We start from the raw sequence: 18,890 nt of genomic DNA on the forward strand, positions 1-18,890 counted from the left end.
TTGTATTCCGGCCGGAGTACATGCATTAGACCAACTGAAGCTCCAATAGCTATGGAGTTTCATGTGGAAATCCAGTTACGGATCAACCTTGCTGTCGAATTTGTTGGAAACGAAGTCCCGGCAACAGGTTCAAATCGTTCCATCCACGGTACATTTTGGAACTGTATGATCTATACCTGTTGAATATGTAGCAGATACGTACAGCTGCTCCATCCTGCAGGGTATCCGTCTGTTCGATGAACAGTGCCAATCCTGATTCTGAGCATTATGATGCCACAGGGACGAGTTACTCTCGAGGGGAACACCTTTGTGTGATGGCTATATAACTCGAACTCACCTGTTCAACTTAGTCACCTATCTCTCCCTCTCACATATTCTCATAGCCTTCTAGGACCGCCAAAATATAATCCTAAATCGATCAAATTGACTTCCATCGAATCAATCTTGCTCTAAACAAACAGACCACTTTCTACAATGGATCCCCAGCAATTATCCCCTGAGGAAGCCGCCAACAAGGCCCGTGGCTACAAGGCGTACGTTCACGCAACCAAAGTGCCACCCTATTGCCATACCAAGTACACTAACGCCGCTGACAATACAGCGCCATGCACAACCCCAATGTCTCCGAACAAGCCAAAAAACACTCCGAGCAGGCCCTTCACGACATCGAAGGTACCGGTCAGCCCGAACAGCTACAGGAAGCGGGAGAGGAAGGTAAAGACCCAGGCAATGTTGCTCGGGGCTTGAAGGCGTAAGTCATACTTTATCCCGTCAAATTGGCTGCTAAGAAGGGGTATTGAATGTGTTAATATTCAGTGCTACCCACAACCCGAGGGTTTCTCAACGAGCAAAGGAAGAGGCGGAGGAGAGGCTGGAGCGTATGGGTGGCGAGTAAGGGGAACAATAGTAATAGTTGACTTAAGGGATGCTTCGATGCTGAGCATTAGTGTCTCCTTTGTGTATTGAATTGAAAATCAGTGATACTAAATGATTACGACTATTTTCTCACAACGTCATTCTCTTCTCGTGGAGTTCAAATCATGTCAATGCCTTTCAGTAAATAATATGCAATCCTTAAGTACACAAGATATCGCCCAAGCATAAGTCTGAACAAGTTATCAATTTAGTCCAGGATAATAGGGAAATATTCCAGTCATCGGGTATTGAAGCAAGGCACATTTGAGAGCTTTGCAAAGTGATCAGATCGGGTCAAAGACGTCCGCAATGTCGTTGGCGACAGCCCAGGGAACGACAGATGGATTAATATAGAGATACCCACGACTGTCTTCAAAAAATCCAAAATCCGTGACCCAATCTTCAATCTCCAGAGGGCAGATTTGGAAACACCGCGCCAAAAGGGAAACCATTATAGGCCCCGGATAATACAGACGCAGCTTACCAACTGCGCCAACCAAGAAATGAACCCTTGGTGGACGGACCGATTCGAAACCCAGGAAAGGAGGTCTAGGGCCCACAATCACCAACCCATAGCCCGGTAGCTGTTCACTCACCATCTCAGATAGCGACAGGCAGTGTCTATCCAAGTCACAAAATATCAACCCTTCACCGCCAATGTCATCGGGATGCTGAACGACTGGATAGCCAGCATGGCAGCAAGGGTTGAAACAAGACGGCATGTGAGGACTGGCAAAATCCCTGTGGCGCGTTCCATCCCCGGCTCCGACTGGTATAAGTGTGAGGCGCAAATCATCAATGGAATCATCCAGGTGCGGGAAGCGGCCGCGGTTAGCAGAATTCCGGTGGTGCGCTCTACCTCCAGCTCCGAGTCCTGCAAATGCAATTCGCAGGTCTTCGACGGAATCGTCACTTGCTGTTCGGTCGCGGTTGGTTAAATCTCCACGGCGTATTCTATCGTTATCCTCGGGACCTAAAGTTCGTGGATCATCAACGGAATCGTCACTCTGTGGACGTCGATTGCCTGGCTGAGTTCGCGTATTTCTCCTTTGAGAGCTGGATTGGCCGACCCTGGACTGGGAAGAACCGCCTCCTTTGTTGCTAGGAGGAGCAATCTCGGAATATTGTGGTGGTTGTTCGCTCGGTTCGTCAGGCATTGTAAGAGATTCCGGAGAATATGGTCAATGTGAGTTTTGCTGTCTCTCAAAACTCGTGATGGCTTTGGTATTTGGTTGGCAAAGCTGTCGAAATGGAAAGGTTTTCCGGGAAGCAAGAAGATATTACTCTTCAAAATTCTTTCTTATAGACCACGGGTCTCTTCAAATACCAATCTGACATGGCCATTGAAATCGCTAGTCTCCAGGAAGCCGGTCGGTTTCAATTCGTACATCACGGTTTGTCACTGTAACCAGGCCTGGTGAAAGGTGATCAAGCGGTTCTGTATCATTGGTCATCTCCGCGAAATTTACTCGTTACCCAGGTAATATATCTTGGTTTGTTCCCCTTTGCTACTGCTAGGGCGTCCTGGGCCAACCCGTAGGCAAGACTCAATTTCAGTCCGAGCTTTGCCGTTCTTGCAGCGGTATACACATCGTGACGAGCTGTAGATCACCATCATGAGCTAAGTCCAATACTCGAGTCATATATGGTGATAACAACTTACCAAATAGGCTGTAAATTCCAGAAAAGGTCAAGCCCGCGGTCACAGTGGAAAAGAAATCCCTAGGGCCGTGACGGGCTTGATTGACGATTTCTTCCAGGAAGCAAAACCCCAGCACCCCCACACTCAATTTTGTTCCGAGTTTCATTCCATCCTTCAATCCCCCAAGCATGGAGGTATAGTTCTTGCTCTTGTGATACTGATACCACCCAGCGGAGTCCGTCGGGAAACGGTGGGCATTTTCAGCACGAAATCGAAACGCCGCTTTTGTGCTGCCGTGGGAAAATCCGAGGCCAACTCCAGTCGCAAAGGCTACAGTGGCTGCCAATACTCCCTGTGCACTGAGTTTGATCCCAACTTGAGGTGGTTGTTCCGTGTTGAAAGCCGTGGATATCGACCCGTGCTCTTCTGTAGGCTGATCTGTTGGCGGCATACTTGTGGCCCTGTATCAATTGGACGGGCAGGTTATAACCCGGAATCCAGAAAGAATGTGGAATCGTGACCGTGGAGCCTGGGTTTCGATTGACAGGAGGTCTACATCGGTTGGTGAGGAAAATCCTCAAAGCTTCCGCGTCGAGTTTGCTCGGTTTGCTCGGTACGCGACGATGCCAGGCGCTTTCTTTAAGAAGCACGACACCAGCACTGGAACAACGTTTTGAGGAGCGACATTCTTAACATGGTATGAAGCGCCTCGTTTGAAATCATTCCTTGGGATTCCGGTCTTGTGCTAACCGGTAGCTTTGCAGGCAAATCCAAACGCCAACCCGCTCAACTGGACCTTGCGCTTCAAAAACCACAAGCTCACTGTCGTTTTGCTCGTGTTTCCCTTAGAATCATTTACGAACATCAAAAAAATGTTGCTCGAGGCCCTCAAGGCACGCGGTATTACGGAGATAAATGGCGTTCAAGTCCCTGAAGACTCTTCCGAGATAGAGCTCGGTATCCCAGTTGACAGAAATAATCTGGAAAAAGGCTGGGTTCCATTGGAAATCTCCCCTCCATCCGAAGGAGCAAAACGAGACGCTACCGGAACGAAGAAGACTGTGTACGGTGATAATCCGCAGGACGCTGATTTGCGCGACTCCCAAGCTTTGGCGTTCAGGTTCCGTACGAAAGAAAACAACGATGTGACAGATATGGATATTGATGGCTTGGGGTGGGATGTCTTGATTCCTGCCTACGACGATGATGATAAGGACGAGAGATGATATTTATTGTTTTATATTTAAGGAATTGGGGTCGGATATTGGCGTTTGGTTGGAAATACACACGAATGTCCGGCGAGTGTAAAGGAGCCATGGTGTCCTACGACTGCTATTTGAGATGCATTTGGCAAGATTTGGTGCAATAGTTACTCTCTAATATGTTCGCCGAAACCCCTATTAGTGAAAGTTGACTTGAAGGCATGGCCTGCCTGGAAAAGCGCCTGCACATTTATCCTCACGCCTGCTTGTCGAGAATACAGAGTAACTAGTGGGTGTCAGTTAAAAAGCTGATATAGATCGTGGCCTTTGAGTGCAAAATAGTGGCCTTTTGGCAGGTACATACAATGCTTGGAAACCATTATTAGTACTGACCCTTATTCTTACATGATTTTCTATGTTATTTTGTCTTTTGTTTACAGTCGGTAACCCGATGCAAATTCATTAGTTACAGAGCTCCAGCTCTGTCCTGCTATTACCCGTCCTTCAAAGCCTAGGGCCACGCACACCGGCAACTAACTAGCTTAATGCCACGGAAACAGGGCATCCGACCACGCAGCGATGTGCTTAGATAATACGCTGCTGCTGTAGCAACCGGAACCGGATAAACATCATCTTTCTCTCCCCAATCGGGCTCCAAGTCAACGAAAGCCTAAAGGGGAGCTTTGAAGAACTGGGGTCATTGCAAGCGGCGGCCAGGACACAACGACATCTTTTACATGGTTTTGTAGCTTTTACTCTTTTTCACTTTTATATTCTCCCATTATAGCTTCACCTCAATTGAAAGCTGCGACGAGCCTGACGTCTCTGCGTCCGGGGATTGTTTACACATTCTTCTCGCTGGCATGGCTGCCTCTGGCGGCGCGTCCTCAATTTCCGTGACAGTTAGGGTGCGGCCATTTACCATCCGTGAAGCTGCCCAGCTTACAAAATGCGACGATGGCCCGCTATTCCTTGGTGATGGCTCGTTGGCTGGCGTTTCCACCCCCAAGCTTCAGCAGAAAGGGATCCGATCCGTGATCAAAGTGGTGGACAGTAAATGTTTGTGAGTAGCAGATTTCTCTCGACGTGGTTTTTTTGATTGCAGTTGCTAACCTGCTATCAACTTCAAGAGTTTTCGACCCTCCAGAAGATAACCCAGTCCATCGATTCTCGAGAAGCGTCGTGCCCAATGGAAAGCGTGTCAAGGATCAGACCTTTATGTTTGATAAGGTATTTGATGAGAACACGACTCAGGGAGAAGTGTATGAAGCAACAACACGCAGTCTCCTTGATAGTGTCCTGGACGGGTACAATGCCACGGTGTTCGCATACGGAGCCACTGGTTGCGGAAAGACTCACACGATCACCGGAACCACCCAACAACCAGGAATAATATTTCTAACCATGCAAGAATTATTCGAACGTATTGCTGAACGATCTGGTGAAAAGGTAACAGAGGTTTCCCTTTCCTACCTCGAAATATACAACGAAACCATTCGAGATTTGCTCGTCAGTGGCGGACCCAAAGGTGGCCTCATGCTTCGGGAAGATGCCAAACAGTCAGTTTCCGTGGCTGGTCTGTCTAGCCACCATCCTCAAAACGTACAAGAAGTAATGGACATGATCATGAGAGGGAACGAATGCCGAACTATGTCTCCGACAGACGCCAACGCGACATCTTCACGGTCTCATGCTGTCCTGCAAATTAACATTGCACAAAAGGACCGAAACGCTGACATTAATGAGCCTCATACGATGGCCACCCTCAGTATCATCGACTTGGCTGGAAGTGAACGTGCAAGCGCGACTAAGAACCGCGGAGAGAGACTAATTGAGGGTGCTAATATCAACAAATCTCTCCTTGCATTAGGGAGCTGCATCAACGCTCTTTGCGATCCAAGGAAACGTAACCATGTTCCTTACCGCAACTCAAAACTTACCCGATTGTTGAAATTCTCCCTTGGAGGAAATTGCAAAACCGTGATGATTGTCTGCGTCAGTCCATCAAGCCAACATTTCGATGAGACCCAGAATACCCTCCGATATGCGAATCGGGCCAAGAATATCCAGACCAAGGTTACCAGAAACGTGTACAATGTTAACCGCCACGTTAAAGACTTCCTCGTGAAAATTGATGAGCAAATGGCTCTGATCAACGAACTCAAACAACAGCAGAAAGATTACGAAAATATTGCATTTGCGAAATTCAAAAAGCAGACAGAGAAAAGAGATGGGATTGCCCGAGAAGGGGTCTCACGCCTTCGCAGCGCTTATGAGCATGCGGCGCCTGAAAGGCAGGAAAAGGTCAATAGTATGCTACGCCTAAGGCAAATTAGCCGTCGTATCGCCTTGCTTTCCTCGTGGATAGCGGCGTTTGATGGCGTATGTGCTAGCAGAGAGGGTAGGGGTGGGTTAGGGAATCTCCAAGCGGTTCGAAAAACTGCCCAAGGAATTCTGCTTGAGTTGGAGGGTAGCCGTCAACACTATCATCAACGACTTGCCAAATGCAACTGGGAACGAGGACTGAATTCAGCATTGGAAAACGGCATCAGGCAGCTCAAAGAGGTCGACACCGGGGACCACATGGATATGGAGAACTTAAAGCGAGAAGCTGAGCTCTTGAAATCCCAAGCAGAAAGAGATGCATTGAGCCAGGTGTCTGAGCAGGAAAAGGCTGGAGACATGGAAACGATGCAGATGTTGTTACAAGCAAATTTCGAGACGATTGTCGCCATCGAGGAAATAACTCAACTCAGCGAAGATGAAGCAATTGAAATCGGCAAAAGTATTCTCGGGAAACTTTTACAAACATGCACGGTTACCGCAACGCAGGTAGTCAAGCCTGATGGAAGCCCCATCCGGCTTGCAGCCACGCCTACATTCAAATTAGGAAGTCCAAAAAAGCGAAAGAAGTTCAGTCTAGGGGGTGGAGTCGCACTGCCTAGACCTGTTCGTCTCTCTTTGATTCCTGCATCTCAATCGCCAGCAAAGGCCTCTCCAAGGAAGAGAAAAGTCGCTGCTCCGAAAAAGGCAGTGGCTTTTACGCCAAAGAAAACCACAAAACCTCCCAAAAGAAGCGTTAGATGGAAGGATGATGTTGAAGACGGGGTATTAGCCGAATTCGAAAAGACGCCACAGAGACAGCAACCGTCACCACCACAGCCTTCGTCATGCGAATCTACATTACCACCAGTTCCTAGTATGGTTTCCGCTATTCCGCTACCGACAGCTGGTGGCTCGAGGGAATCGTCACCAATCCCGGCTCCTCCAGAATTAAACGCAATCAATGTCAAGAATAGTAGTCGATTTAAGCCCGGCTTCTTATCAAAACGGGCAAACGGGTCTCCGATACCACCTCCTCCTAGTTTGACCAAGCTTTCATCATCCGACAGCGAAGGCTCGCCGCTGCGACAGATTGAGAACGGCAGCTCTATCAAACGGCAGTCCATCGAACGGTCCAGTATTGGCCAATCATCGGACAATGAGGAAAATTGGAAAATCGACAAGTTTGAAGCGATGCGAATCAACTCAGCCATTAGGCGTATTTCAGGAAGCCATGGCGGAAGCATCAATTCCGGGGCAGCCATGTCTCGAATTCGCCGGCGCAGCCGAAGTCCCACGGCAGCGTCATCTAGCCCTATCAATAACGAAACTACGATGTTCACCGCATCACAGGCAAGGCGGATGGTAAAAAGCGAGAAAGATCATGACTTAAGAGTCAACGTGCTGAGCCCTCGAACTCTGCCTGTGATGAAAAACCCGGGACAGCGGCGCATCAGCTCTGCGGAGGTTAGACCTCGTGAAATCATTGCGGGTAGAGAACACGTTCGGTACAGCGCAACAGCAATTCCAGCTGGTGGAAGTTTGCGAGGGAGCCCCCGGGGATCAGGAGATGGAGTATATCGATAGGCTATGCGTTTGCTGTCATGGAGGGGTTTTAGGGGCATTCTTTTTGAGGCGTGGAATTGACATTGGCTTTGGGACTGGTGGGCATGGGATTTTGCTCGTTGCGGATTAATTTGAAGCCTTTCTTCCTAACCATCTCTTTCTTCTCTGTATTCTGAATATTGTCTTTTGGTGTTGTTGAAATTCGCTGGGCGAGGAAGGGTATTCCGAATTCCGCAATATATATTCTGGCATCTCCAACCTTTCCAAATGTCCGGCGACATCTAATTTGCGCCTCATTGGTGGCAAGCTCGATGAGAATAAAATCTGCAAACGGTTACGATGTTCAGGGAATCGCCTGGAGTCGCATCGTGAAGCATCTGTAAAAGTGGCGTTCCAGATCTGGTGTTTTATGATCCTGGTTTCCAGTCACCGACTTCAGCCCACCTTCTCCTCCATTGCTTGTTCACAATTCCCATCAATCTCTCCCCGTCTCTTCGATTCCCAGTATAACCAATGGCATTCCCATCACTTCAATTCGCAATGCCTCTCCTGTCACGACTGCTTCGGCCGTTTTCTACCACCAATGTCTCTCTTTCCGTTGGCCCCGCAGAATCGCTCGGCGCGCAGAGTTTCCCTGAGAATGCGCAAAAGGCCACATTCGCAGCCGGTTGCTTCTGGGGCGTGGAGAGCTTGTTTCGAAAACGATTCGGGAACGGGAAGGGATTGTTAGAAACGCGGGTGGGATATTGTGGTGGAGATACACAGGCGCCCACGTATAGAGGCGTGTGTACGGGTGCGACAGGACGTATGTTGTCGGCTTCCCTCTCGCTGTGTGACTTTTCGTAATCTGCATTGCGGTTCCAACCGGAGGTAATGTATTGTTTGCGAGTTGGATGATTTGTTGAGGGACAAAAAGGAATATTTGCGGCACTGGCTGACTGGGTATGCATCAAGACGCCGAAGCGCTACAGATGACCTTTGACCCTTCCATCATTTCGTACCGTCAACTATTGGAGTTTTTTTACTCCATGCATGATCCTACGACGCAAAATCGTCAAGGCGGAGATATCGGCACCCAGTACCGCAGTGCAATCTTTACACACAGTGATGAGCAACGGCGGATTGCAGAGGCTGTCACGGAGCTGGTAAACCAGAAATGGTGGGCGAATAAAGTGGCGACCGAGATCACGCCCGCCGGCCAGTGGTGGGATGCAGAGGAATATCATCAGTTGTATCTGAATAAGAATCCCGGGGGTTATGAGTGTCCCGCGCAGTATGCAGATTCGTCTTGCTATCCTGTTTCTGAAAGCTGCAGCTAACTATCAGGTTTCACTAGTTTCATACGAAATTTCCCACCTTTGTCTTGAGGACAGAGATTGTTATGGCGACGTTCAAGTGTTGCGCATCTTAAATGAGCTGACGGCCAGAATGGAGACATTGCTTTCACAGACTACCCCGTATGGCCTACAGAGACAGCGCATGTTCGCCCTGAACCTGCAGGTTGTAGATCTCTCTACTCTGGATACACATTACTCCCTGCAACCCACATGGATTAGTGCTGGTTGAAGCTATGAATATTCCAGTCAAAGTAACAACGGAGGTAATCCCATAGGCCCAAATGAAGGCTCATAGACTTTGATACTCCTTAAATTGAACAACATTGAATGAGTGACTTCTAGGACTGGTGGGCTGTACAATCTTCGCTGTGTTCAGGGATTTGCCGCCAAGTGCTGAGTAGAGTCTAGGCCCTGGCCCGAATTGAGGCGAGGCGTTGGCACCTGACAGTTCACCACATCGGCAGTGCGATGAAGCGGCTCTTGGGAAGAGAGAGGGCTGGCGGAATACGGCCAATTGGACCCGAAATTTAGCATTGTCAAGGCTGGTTCAAAATTGTGATGCCATCTCAATGAGCACGCGCCAGCTCAGTCTGGAGAGGGAATTGCCAGCTGCAGGTTCTCTCCGCTTGTAGAAGATTCAAACAGGTTCGCTCTTCTGCTCGATTTCGAGTTGTTGGATCAAGACGTTGCCGATGACGCAGTAACTTCGCTCTGGGACCAATGCGGGGAAGCCGATAAGATAAGCCGTTGCCACAGACTAACGAACATCAAAGTCAACACCAGGTATCTCAACCTCGACCAGTCGGCTTGTGCGTGGAATGCAGCTGTGGACCGTTCGATCTCCGAGGAATGATACATGCATGCACTCCGGGTCACCAAGGCCGATTCCAGGCATCGAGATCCTCGTCCAGGAATTGCATCCAGCCGGGATCAAACTGCCCTTGCCTTGCTTAGCCGCTATTATCCCCTGGAACCACGACGTCGTTCCACCTGAGAGCTTGGGATTCTCTTCATTTCGTGAGAGGGACTATGCGGAAAATCGCGTGCAGCACTGCTTGAACGGTGGAAAGGGCGTGCTTGCAACCGTCCTCGGGCATGAAATGCATGCATATTCTCAACGTCTATCAATGCCGATACGGCTCAACTTGCGTTTCCCGGTCTAAAGCCAGGGTTTTGCCGCTCAGATTGCTAGTTTTCTTATGCCTGGAAGGCGTTGGCTGGATGTTGCCTTCGTTGCACAAGCTGCGTTGCTTTGTTGGTTAATTTATGAAGCCATCTGGCGATCACTGGAAATCTTTACTATTTAACTTGTTTCCTGTTTGCCTTAGTTTTTAAATGCGTTCTGCTTCAGTTTCCTGCTAATCACTTGATATTTGATAATATACAGAAAGATCGGAAAGCTCGTTTCCGAAATGCGTCCAGTTGCTTTTACCTACCGGCATGGCTGGTCCCGTTACTCTAAGATCCAACGCGCGGGGCGAATGTCTCAGCAACAACCCCTATATCTTGTCAGATACGTGCATCAGGGGCAGCGTCAGCAATCTGATCTATCTTCAACTCATGGGCCTACCTCTCACGGAGATGGGTTCTCTACGGGTCCGCCTGATCCCTTCACTCCTTTGAAATCGACACGTTCGGGTTCTCCCTCGCCTCTCGCGATGCTACCCTTATCAACTGTTTTGCGCTCGTTATTCGTGACTACGATATCTTCCTCACCATTCCTCCTCGCGCCCGCACTAGGCATATTGTCGTTAATAGCTAATTCCAAGTCACGAGTCCTGAATCCTGATCGGAATCCGCTATTGAAATATATTATGGCGAGAACAGTATATGCCCAATTTTGCGCTGGGGAAACACCTACTGAAGTACGCCATTGTATCCAAGGCATCAAGCATCTTGGGTATTCTGGCGTAATTCTAGGATATGCAAGGGAATTGGTCATAGACGAGAGCGAGATATCAGCTCTAGGAAAAGGTACGGGGCCGGCAAACGAAATAAAGCTACAAGAAGATATCCTGGCGTGGAGGGACGGGACGATAGCAACCGTGAAGCTAGCAGGAGAAGGCGATTTTGTGGCGATCAAGTTCACGGGAGCAGGACAAGGGGCAGTCCAGCAACTTCTTCGAAAGCAACGTCCATCCCCCGATTTTGAACAAGCGATAGTCGAGATTTGTGATACAGCCGCAGATCGAGGAGTTAGATTGCTCATCGATGCAGAACAACAAGCGGTGCAACCAGCCATCGATGCGTGGACCATTGAGTTCTCACGACGATATAACGCTGGGTCAAATCGGCGAGCTCTAATATATGGAACCTACCAGGCTTATCTGCGCTCCACGCCATGCACCCTTGCCAAACATCTGGCAATAGCACAATCGGAAGGTTTTGTACTCGGTGTGAAATTAGTTCGAGGAGCGTACTTGGGAACAGAGCCACGACACCTGATTTGGGACACCAAAGAGTCAACAGATCGGACATACAATGCGATAGCTGAAAGTCTAATAAGACAGCGATACAGTGAGGTCCTTAGAGAGCCAGAGAAAGGCCCAAAATCATTCCCTGAGGTCAATCTGGTGCTCGCGTCGCACAACCGCGCCTCCGTCCAGCGAGCCCTCGAGGTTCAAAAGGAACAAGATTGGCAAAACCAGCATCAGATTGAGATGGTGTATGCTCAATTATACGGAATGGCCGATGACATAAGCTGCGAACTCGTGGAGCGAGGTGCACGCGCTCGAACCATGGAGGGGGGTCCAGTGGAAATTCCAAAGGCATATAAAGCCCTCATCTGGGGCACTGTTGGCGAGTGCACAAAATATCTGCTTCGCAGAGGAGAAGAAAACCGGGATGCCGCGCTGAGAACGGCGGACACGCATAAGGCGATGATGAAAGAATTCAAGAGGAGAATACGGCTAGGGAGATGAATTAATCGACGGACCCGGCGGCGAGAGATGGTGCGGAATGATATAAATAGATCCATTAATGAGATTATGAGCAATATGATAATGAACGTCCGTTAACGGCTCCTTTAACTTCTCCTACCGCGGATTCTTCACAACCCAGCCCGTCGAGGGAATAAAGACACGTTGCAAAAGATATCCCAGGCCAGTCTTTCTACTCACGGTTAGCGAAAACAAACAACAAGAAATGTCCGTTTTTTGGAGAAGGGTCAAGGCAGGGCGGCCTGTCCATTGTCTAGATCTACAAAAAGAGGAAGGGCTACAAGGAAAAGGAAGAGACTTGTCTTCAAAGAGCCGCTAGAAAAGCGGTTTCGGACAAAAGGGTAGGATAGAGGTCCAGCAAGTATTCTTGGTGGCGCGTTGATATACAACCCCATTTCTAGCAGATTGCCCCTTGCGTCGTCAATGGAGTGGAATGGACGCAGATATCTCCAGCATAAAAACCCAGGCACACCCGGGAGACCCCCAGCGCGTTCCATGGACACCCGGATATAAATAACGACAATAGCCCAAATTACAGGGCTTTCGGGAATATTCCAAGTGGCATTCATGAATCATGGGACCTGTAGGCATATATGGGTCAATGGCAGGAAATTCCCCCTGATCTATCTTGCTCCTTCAGATTCTATTGAGAAGCGTTGAATAGTGATTGTGTTCAGTCTTCCAGCCAGAGTTGCCGGTGGGTTCTATCTGACAACAACACAATCACTCTACAACACTTTGACACGCCAGGCCTGGTGTGTTCCCTGAGTCGCGCCTTGTTTACATTCACAGCTCCTTGTTGGCGGGCTGCATTGACCTTCATCACTTTTGTCGTCTGCGTGTCAAGTATATTGAATTGTCTTTTCACATTTTTCTTTGAACGCAGGACCCGTCGATACCTTGCTTGCTTGCCTGTATTGATTCCAGTTCGTGCTGGCAAAGATATTTTTCCCAGTGAACCTCTCTGTACCTTGCATTTATATTCTGTTGTCCACTGGGTTCTCACAAACCCCATATTGTACCAAGAGCCTTCAGAGAGGAGACTTTTCTCTCTTCACCATCATAAGTCAGCTCCTAATATATTCTAGCAACTCGAAGGGGAAGTCCCATCAGCAGCATGGCGGAAAGGATTGATGATGCCATGGTTGATACCATCAACAAGATGAACGATATCACGGAGCATGTAAGTCGTGGACTGAATCTCGCGATCCTTGAGGAAATTCCCAAGACTTGGAAATAATGCTCACGAGATACAGCTTCGGGCTCATGGTTTCGTGGAGTCTGCAAATAGGATCGCACGAAATGTCCACGAAGTTATCAACGTCTTTACAGACGCGGTAGTCAAATTTACCGATGACCAGATGTTCATGGTTCAAGCGGTAAAGCATCCGAACAAGAAAGTAATGTAAGGAGTGCCTTTGCTGATGTTGGCTTGCTGTTTAGCCAAAGCCCACGAAGGGCCCGGCGCAGGGCCCGGCGCAGGTTGAACCCTCAGCCGCCAACGTAAACAGCCAGGTCTCGATGTTGTATTCCGACGTCGCCCGTCAAGCTCCAGTGCCCATGGCGGCTCAAAAACCTCCCAGAGCCGCCCATCATGGAGCCACCAAGGCCACAAATGCCCTCGGGCTCACCGCGACCATCCCTTCCCAAATCAACCCGGTTGTCCCAGTTGGCCATCAACCGATTTTGGAAGAGGGCGAAGAGAAGGCGGCAGTGCTGACCATTAGCGGTGTTTTCGGGCCTCACTCGCTCAATTTTCTGACTTCGAAGATTCGCGAGGGACCGCTGGTCAGCGTGGACATTAACTATCCGCAGGGTTATGCTGAAATCACATTCCAGAAATCGGCACACGCAATAGCCTTCCTAGGAGAGGAACGTGCTGTACGTGCAAGGACCGGTGCGAGTATGTTCGGAAATGCTTATAAGGTTATCTGCGCCTCGGAATTCGATTGGGATGACGAGATCCGTAAGATGGAGACCAAGCCGCGCGAGCGGCGCAGATTAACCCTTGCTCGTTCGGGACTCCTGACATGCGGCCTTACCGTTAAAAAGATCCTGAACGACATGGGACAGGTCGTTGGCTCTGACGCCATCGAGTTCATTTGGGCATTCAACACGGGAAATGGTATGTCTTTCCATCAACTTTTTCTCCGTCTTTCCTGCAGGATAAACAACAGTTCAGCGTGCTAACGAGCGCAGTGACTGCCGTCTTTAAAAGCGTTGCCACAGCAAGAGCTGTTCGAGACCACTTCCTCGCGCTGGCAGTCCACAAATCCAATCCGTACCATGAGATCCGAGTGACATTCTCAACGGATCCCTGCGAGAAACAGCTGAACCTTGACTCTCAAATCGGGATACCGCAGAGCCGGCGCCTCCGGGACCGCAGATATGGAAAGAAATGAGCCCACATCCCAGAACTTGCGAAATTGCCCGCTTCGGTTACCATGCCGGGCATGGCCGGTCTGGATAGTCAGGTTGATTGCTGCAGAGTTGTCAACGATGCGATTCATTGCCCCCGTTTTGGGCCCTTTTTGTAAATCGGAACGTGGGAATTCATCGCGACGGGATCGTCGAGACTGCAATGGGCACCCGCTTCCTTTTCATCTTTTGATCCTTTTCTTTTTATTTGCCTGCTCTTCAGATATCGCTTCAGGGGCCCTCGGCGAGCCAACATTGAGCGATGGAGTAATTGGATGTGACGTCCGTATAGGATGACGGCGGTAGTGGTTTCAGTATGGTAGTTATCTATGGATAGCTTGCAATCGCCAAATATTGAATAGCACCTCACAGATCATATTGTGCTTCCTGCCTATGATTATTGAGAGGTTGACAATCATCGGTGGGAGTTTTGAAGCGCAAAACTGAGCTTGTGCTGACGTGGTTCTTGGGTTTTCAAACTGCCACTCACCTTTGACTAAGTAACTAAATCAACTTAGTTACTCCGCAACTGACTCGTCAACCAGATAACCAGTTACACCAAAACTATCATCACTCAGTTTGGTTGATAGATCTCTACGCTTGTTAACACGGCACATTTTGCAGAGCTGAAAAGGACTGCAGAGGCAAGCCAGTGGCTACCCCATTTCCATTTATCACGTCTGCCAATTAACCGCAGCAGAGGAAAAAGATGCCGTACACACAACTCTTGAAATTATAGCGGCTAGGGTTGCAGGGCTGAGTTTTTAAGTCTAAATGTTCTGCTAAAATTCTTCTGAAGGGCATATTGAATGCTGAGATTGTTGCGTTCAATCCAGTGTGGCAAATGCGGTTTATATACATGGCCCCTATCCCGATTTATATCCAGCGTCCAAATCATGATCCTGGGAGGCTGCAATCACCATGTTCCTCCGTTTTGGGGATAGTCATACCGCAGTGGACTGGTCTCTTCCTTACAGTCGAGATATTCAACCCATTTCTTGTCGACCAATTCCCTTAGATCGAGGCCATCCTGGCCCTGGTCAATAGTGTGAAGGTTGATGCTGAGATAGCCCTTTTTCCCAGGTTGCCATTTTTCTTCGCCCATTCTCCATATCCTTGTCAATTTGCCCTCGCTTGGCTTACCCAGTTTGGCTTCCAGATCAATCTCCTCGCTCCTGCCATCAGTTGCAGCGGTGAAGCATCGAACGCCGCAGGTGGAGCAGAAGAACCAATTGAGGTATTCCTCAAAGCAGGTATAGTTTGACAAGGCGTCAGGGTCGGTTGGGGAGAGGAGCACAAAGTCTTGCGCGGGATTGGGCAGCCGCATATGGAAAAAGCCCGTTTTGTGGCACGTCGAGCAGTTGCACTTGTAAAAACGCAGGGTGTTTTGACGATTGATATCGAGGCCGACGGCTGGCGGTAGAGCAACGAATGCAATGTACCGCACTTTGCCACAGTGGCAGGAACCGTGATAGGGGCGGCGACTGGACGAGGAGGCCATCGGAGCGGAAGACATTTTGTTTGGGGAGAAACCAGCGGTTGAATCAGCACGGCTTTTGCAGGGGAGATTTCTAATCACAAACTCCAGGTGCCACAGAGCTGTATCGGAACCTTTTTATTTGCACTGGTCGCTAGGCAGAAGCGTGATGCGCCCGCGCCAGCTGCGCAACCCCGCATCACTTGCCTGGAATACGGGCTGATCCGTCCCAAATTCGTCACAGTCAGCAGACAACCAGAACAGGAAGACTGTGCAAGCTCGCTGCGGAGCTGTTCAGGTGGATCCAAAGTAGCGTCCGCTTGCACGGAGAATGAGCTCCACGGGGTATATCCGGAAGTTTTGGAGGCCTTTGAAAATTTCTCGGGGCATTTCACCAGCTCCATATCTGAGAACTCAGCTCCCAAACTCCATATCCGCCCCTGAATACGAAGTACTCTGTACCACGGGCGTGAAAGGGTCTGAGATGCGTGTGAGCCTGTGAGAGCTGCTTCCGAGAGCCGCGCGTGGTGTCACCGGGTGTAGATCCAGCCAATGGACGTGCGGAGAATCCAATTAATTTATTTCCACGCGGCTGCTTTTCAAGTGAGACATCAGTGGTACTGGAAGTGGAGACGCTAGAGGGTATATGCTGGTTTGATTTGCTGCAGTAAAGTGTGGCTGGCAGAAAAAATGCTTATCTGTTGGGGCGGGTGCGTGGCCTTAATCCACGCATAATTCCTCGCTCCCTATTGGCGGGAACTTTGGTTGGCTCGCTGCTGATTGGTGCAGCTGCAATGCACCCCTGACCTGCGTCCCATCGGCCCCAATCTCGCTCGGGACCGCATTCTATTGCCGCATCCCCTCCCCTGAGGATCCTCTTCTTTTCCATCTCTCTTCGTCTTCTGTTCCCCATCGCTGGTCATCTCGTCCCAAGGAAAGCCATCACTCGCTTCGTGCTCCTTGGAGATCGAGCCCTCTAGTCTCTCGTTTTAGACAACTGCTCATTCGCAGGGCTCTCCATCGGTCCTGCCTGTTTGCGGAGTGGTAGCCAACAATCTGGTTGTTGTCCGCATTGCTTCTTATCTGTTTCTATATATTCTCACTGTCGACCGTGTATATATATATATATATATATATACCTATCTTATCGCAAAGTCGGCTCCATACTATCTTTTAATCACTGCGTACTATTCTTTTCACCATGACTCGCCTCGGCGCCTTCGCTGCTTTGGCCTTGGCCTTTTCGTCGCAAGTTTTCGTAGCTGCCGCGCCCCAAAAATGCAGCCCAAGCAAGAAATGCCCTTCAAGCGCTCCGTGCTGCTCTCGTGAGTGCTGCCCCGCGTACTGTCTTCAAATCTCCCCGGCTAACATTATCTTGTCTTGAATAGAATACGGAGACTGCGGTTCTGGAGCCTACTGCCTTGGTGGATGTGATGCAAAATCGTCCTTTGCCATTGACTCCTGCGTCCCGGCGCCCGTCTGCAAGAGCAAAACGTACCGATGGGATAACCTCGACGGAGTTGTACCCAACACCAAGTACCTTGGAGATATCGAACAAGGAGACTGGGTATCCAGCGGTGAACCGCTAACAAGTAATGGCAATCTACTATTGACCATGGCTCCGGACACCGTTGGCACACTCATGGCTAACAACCACTACATGTGGTACGGCAAAACAACCGCCAAGCTAAAGACTAGCCGCGGAAAAGGTGTTGTGACGGCATTCATTCTCCTCTCTGACGTCAAAGATGAAATCGACTTCGAATTTATCGGTGCCGATTTGGACACGGCTCAAACCAACTACTACTTTCAAGGAATTACCGACTGTCAGTCTCTTCGCACTCGCATATTTGCCATTGATTCGTCTGAGAACCATACTTACAGTTAGCTTGCAGATACCAATGGAAAAAATGCATCCGCTCCCAGTTCCTACGATACATTCCACACATACGAGATTGACTGGACTCCAGAATCGATTACGTGGTCCATCAATGGAAAGCCCGTTCGTGTGACGAAGAGGTCGGACACCTTCAACGAGACATCTAATCAATACGCCTATCCTCAATCCCCATCCCGAGTGCAACTCTCGCTCTGGCCCGCTGGGCTTCCAAGCAATGGCGAAGGCACAATCAACTGGGCTGGCGGCCTGGTCGACTGGGGCCATGAAGATATCAAGAACCACGGGTATTATTATGCTATGTTTGACGAAGTATCGATTGAGTGCTACGATCCTCCAAAGGGCGCCAAGATCGAAGGCAAGAAGTCTTACGTTCTCACCGACCTAAAAGGCACTGAAGATGCCTTCAAGATTACCGATGACGATACCGCTTTGAAGTCGTTCTTGGGCAACGGCCGTGACATGGATAAAGACTACCCATCTCCCTCTGGAACCCGTAAACCCAGTCAAACCAGCGATATTGCTGTCATTCCTGGTTTGAGCGGTGCTGGGCCCGGCGCCGACGGCACTCGAGGAGATGAGCCTAGTGATGGTGGTTCCCCTGGCGGCAATGGCGGCAATGGTGGCAGCAAGCCAAACCCGTCGGATTTCTCTCAAGGTGGTAACGGAGGTGACGAGCAGAGCGGCGCATCGCCACAAGGCGAGCAGATGCTAAAAGGATCGTTGTTCGCAGTCCTTGTGGCTCTTGTCGTGCTCGTTGCTATGTAATACATGTTCTATCTTTGGAAGGGTAATAACCAGTTGTCATTACCGGTGTATATGTTTTTGCGAACAGTATTTTCCCATATCTTCTTGCAATTCAAAATTTTTGGGTTGCAGGTATACGCTTTAACCGGCTCTTTTCAGCTCATTGATATTGTCCGGCATGATGAGACGCCTTTAGTTTGGTGCTAATAGCGATTCAGGTTCAATATTATTATCAGTTTCGAGCGGTGCTTATATTGATTAATCGTTTTTGGTCGAATAAGACAAACTTCAGCCACTCAATTCACAAAAAATACTACCAAAAGCAATTTGCTAAAATTGTCATTTCTATCTGACATGCGCTATAGTGCACGACTGAGATCTGCAAGCCAGACTCTAGCTCATGATCTGTCAGCATGAGTCTCACATGA

General features: G+C 49.3%; 10 protein-coding genes across 10 annotated transcripts; 7 read left to right on the forward strand and 3 right to left on the reverse strand.

Annotated features, from left to right (window-relative positions):
* Nucleotides 1-474: 474 nt before the first annotated feature.
* Nucleotides 475-895, forward strand: UREG_01758 (uncharacterized protein; the record flags this gene model as incomplete). Its single annotated transcript, XM_002542196.1, has 3 exons — nucleotides 475-533; nucleotides 602-751; nucleotides 817-895. The coding sequence occupies 3 exons, from the start codon at nucleotides 475-477 to the stop codon at nucleotides 893-895; spliced, it is 288 nt and encodes a 95-aa protein (XP_002542242.1).
* Nucleotides 896-1,199: 304 nt separating this feature from the next.
* UREG_01759 (uncharacterized protein) lies at nucleotides 1,200-2,072 on the reverse strand (the record flags this gene model as incomplete). The annotated part of the gene is made up of 1 exon (XM_002542197.1): nucleotides 1,200-2,072. The coding sequence occupies one exon, from the start codon at nucleotides 2,070-2,072 to the stop codon at nucleotides 1,200-1,202; it is 873 nt and encodes a 290-aa protein (XP_002542243.1).
* A 286-nt stretch (nucleotides 2,073-2,358) lies between these two features.
* Nucleotides 2,359-3,008, reverse strand: UREG_01760 (uncharacterized protein; the record flags this gene model as incomplete). Its single annotated transcript, XM_002542198.1, has 2 exons — nucleotides 2,359-2,516; nucleotides 2,579-3,008. 2 exons carry the CDS (start codon nucleotides 3,006-3,008, stop codon nucleotides 2,359-2,361), a joined length of 588 nt encoding a protein of 195 aa, XP_002542244.1.
* A 243-nt stretch (nucleotides 3,009-3,251) lies between these two features.
* On the forward strand, nucleotides 3,252-3,783 carry UREG_01761 (uncharacterized protein; the record flags this gene model as incomplete). The annotated part of the gene is made up of 2 exons (XM_002542199.1): nucleotides 3,252-3,254; nucleotides 3,322-3,783. The coding sequence occupies 2 exons, from the start codon at nucleotides 3,252-3,254 to the stop codon at nucleotides 3,781-3,783; spliced, it is 465 nt and encodes a 154-aa protein (XP_002542245.1).
* An 839-nt stretch (nucleotides 3,784-4,622) lies between these two features.
* On the forward strand, nucleotides 4,623-7,668 carry UREG_01762 (uncharacterized protein; the record flags this gene model as incomplete). Its single annotated transcript, XM_002542200.1, has 2 exons — nucleotides 4,623-4,822; nucleotides 4,890-7,668. The coding sequence occupies 2 exons, from the start codon at nucleotides 4,623-4,625 to the stop codon at nucleotides 7,666-7,668; spliced, it is 2,979 nt and encodes a 992-aa protein (XP_002542246.1).
* A 519-nt stretch (nucleotides 7,669-8,187) lies between these two features.
* UREG_01763 (peptide methionine sulfoxide reductase msrA 1) lies at nucleotides 8,188-9,213 on the forward strand (the record flags this gene model as incomplete). Its single annotated transcript, XM_002542201.1, has 3 exons — nucleotides 8,188-8,452; nucleotides 8,602-8,920; nucleotides 9,075-9,213. 3 exons carry the CDS (start codon nucleotides 8,188-8,190, stop codon nucleotides 9,211-9,213), a joined length of 723 nt encoding a protein of 240 aa, XP_002542247.1.
* Nucleotides 9,214-10,798: 1,585 nt separating this feature from the next.
* UREG_01764 (uncharacterized protein) lies at nucleotides 10,799-11,905 on the forward strand (the record flags this gene model as incomplete). Its single annotated transcript, XM_002542202.1, has 1 exon — nucleotides 10,799-11,905. The coding sequence occupies one exon, from the start codon at nucleotides 10,799-10,801 to the stop codon at nucleotides 11,903-11,905; it is 1,107 nt and encodes a 368-aa protein (XP_002542248.1).
* Nucleotides 11,906-13,040: 1,135 nt separating this feature from the next.
* On the forward strand, nucleotides 13,041-14,325 carry UREG_01765 (uncharacterized protein; the record flags this gene model as incomplete). Its single annotated transcript, XM_002542203.1, has 4 exons — nucleotides 13,041-13,106; nucleotides 13,180-13,323; nucleotides 13,367-14,048; nucleotides 14,123-14,325. 4 exons carry the CDS (start codon nucleotides 13,041-13,043, stop codon nucleotides 14,323-14,325), a joined length of 1,095 nt encoding a protein of 364 aa, XP_002542249.1.
* Nucleotides 14,326-15,257: 932 nt separating this feature from the next.
* UREG_01766 (uncharacterized protein) lies at nucleotides 15,258-15,857 on the reverse strand (the record flags this gene model as incomplete). Its single annotated transcript, XM_002542204.1, has 1 exon — nucleotides 15,258-15,857. One exon carries the CDS (start codon nucleotides 15,855-15,857, stop codon nucleotides 15,258-15,260), a length of 600 nt encoding a protein of 199 aa, XP_002542250.1.
* Nucleotides 15,858-17,019: 1,162 nt separating this feature from the next.
* On the forward strand, nucleotides 17,020-18,483 carry UREG_01767 (uncharacterized protein; the record flags this gene model as incomplete). The annotated part of the gene is made up of 3 exons (XM_002542205.1): nucleotides 17,020-17,143; nucleotides 17,207-17,644; nucleotides 17,714-18,483. The coding sequence occupies 3 exons, from the start codon at nucleotides 17,020-17,022 to the stop codon at nucleotides 18,481-18,483; spliced, it is 1,332 nt and encodes a 443-aa protein (XP_002542251.1).
* Nucleotides 18,484-18,890: the final 407 nt, after the last annotated feature.

This window comes from Uncinocarpus reesii, genomic scaffold (genome assembly GCF_000003515.1).
Source record: "Uncinocarpus reesii 1704 scaffold_1 genomic scaffold, whole genome shotgun sequence".
NCBI lineage: Eukaryota > Fungi > Ascomycota > Eurotiomycetes > Onygenales > Onygenaceae > Uncinocarpus > Uncinocarpus reesii.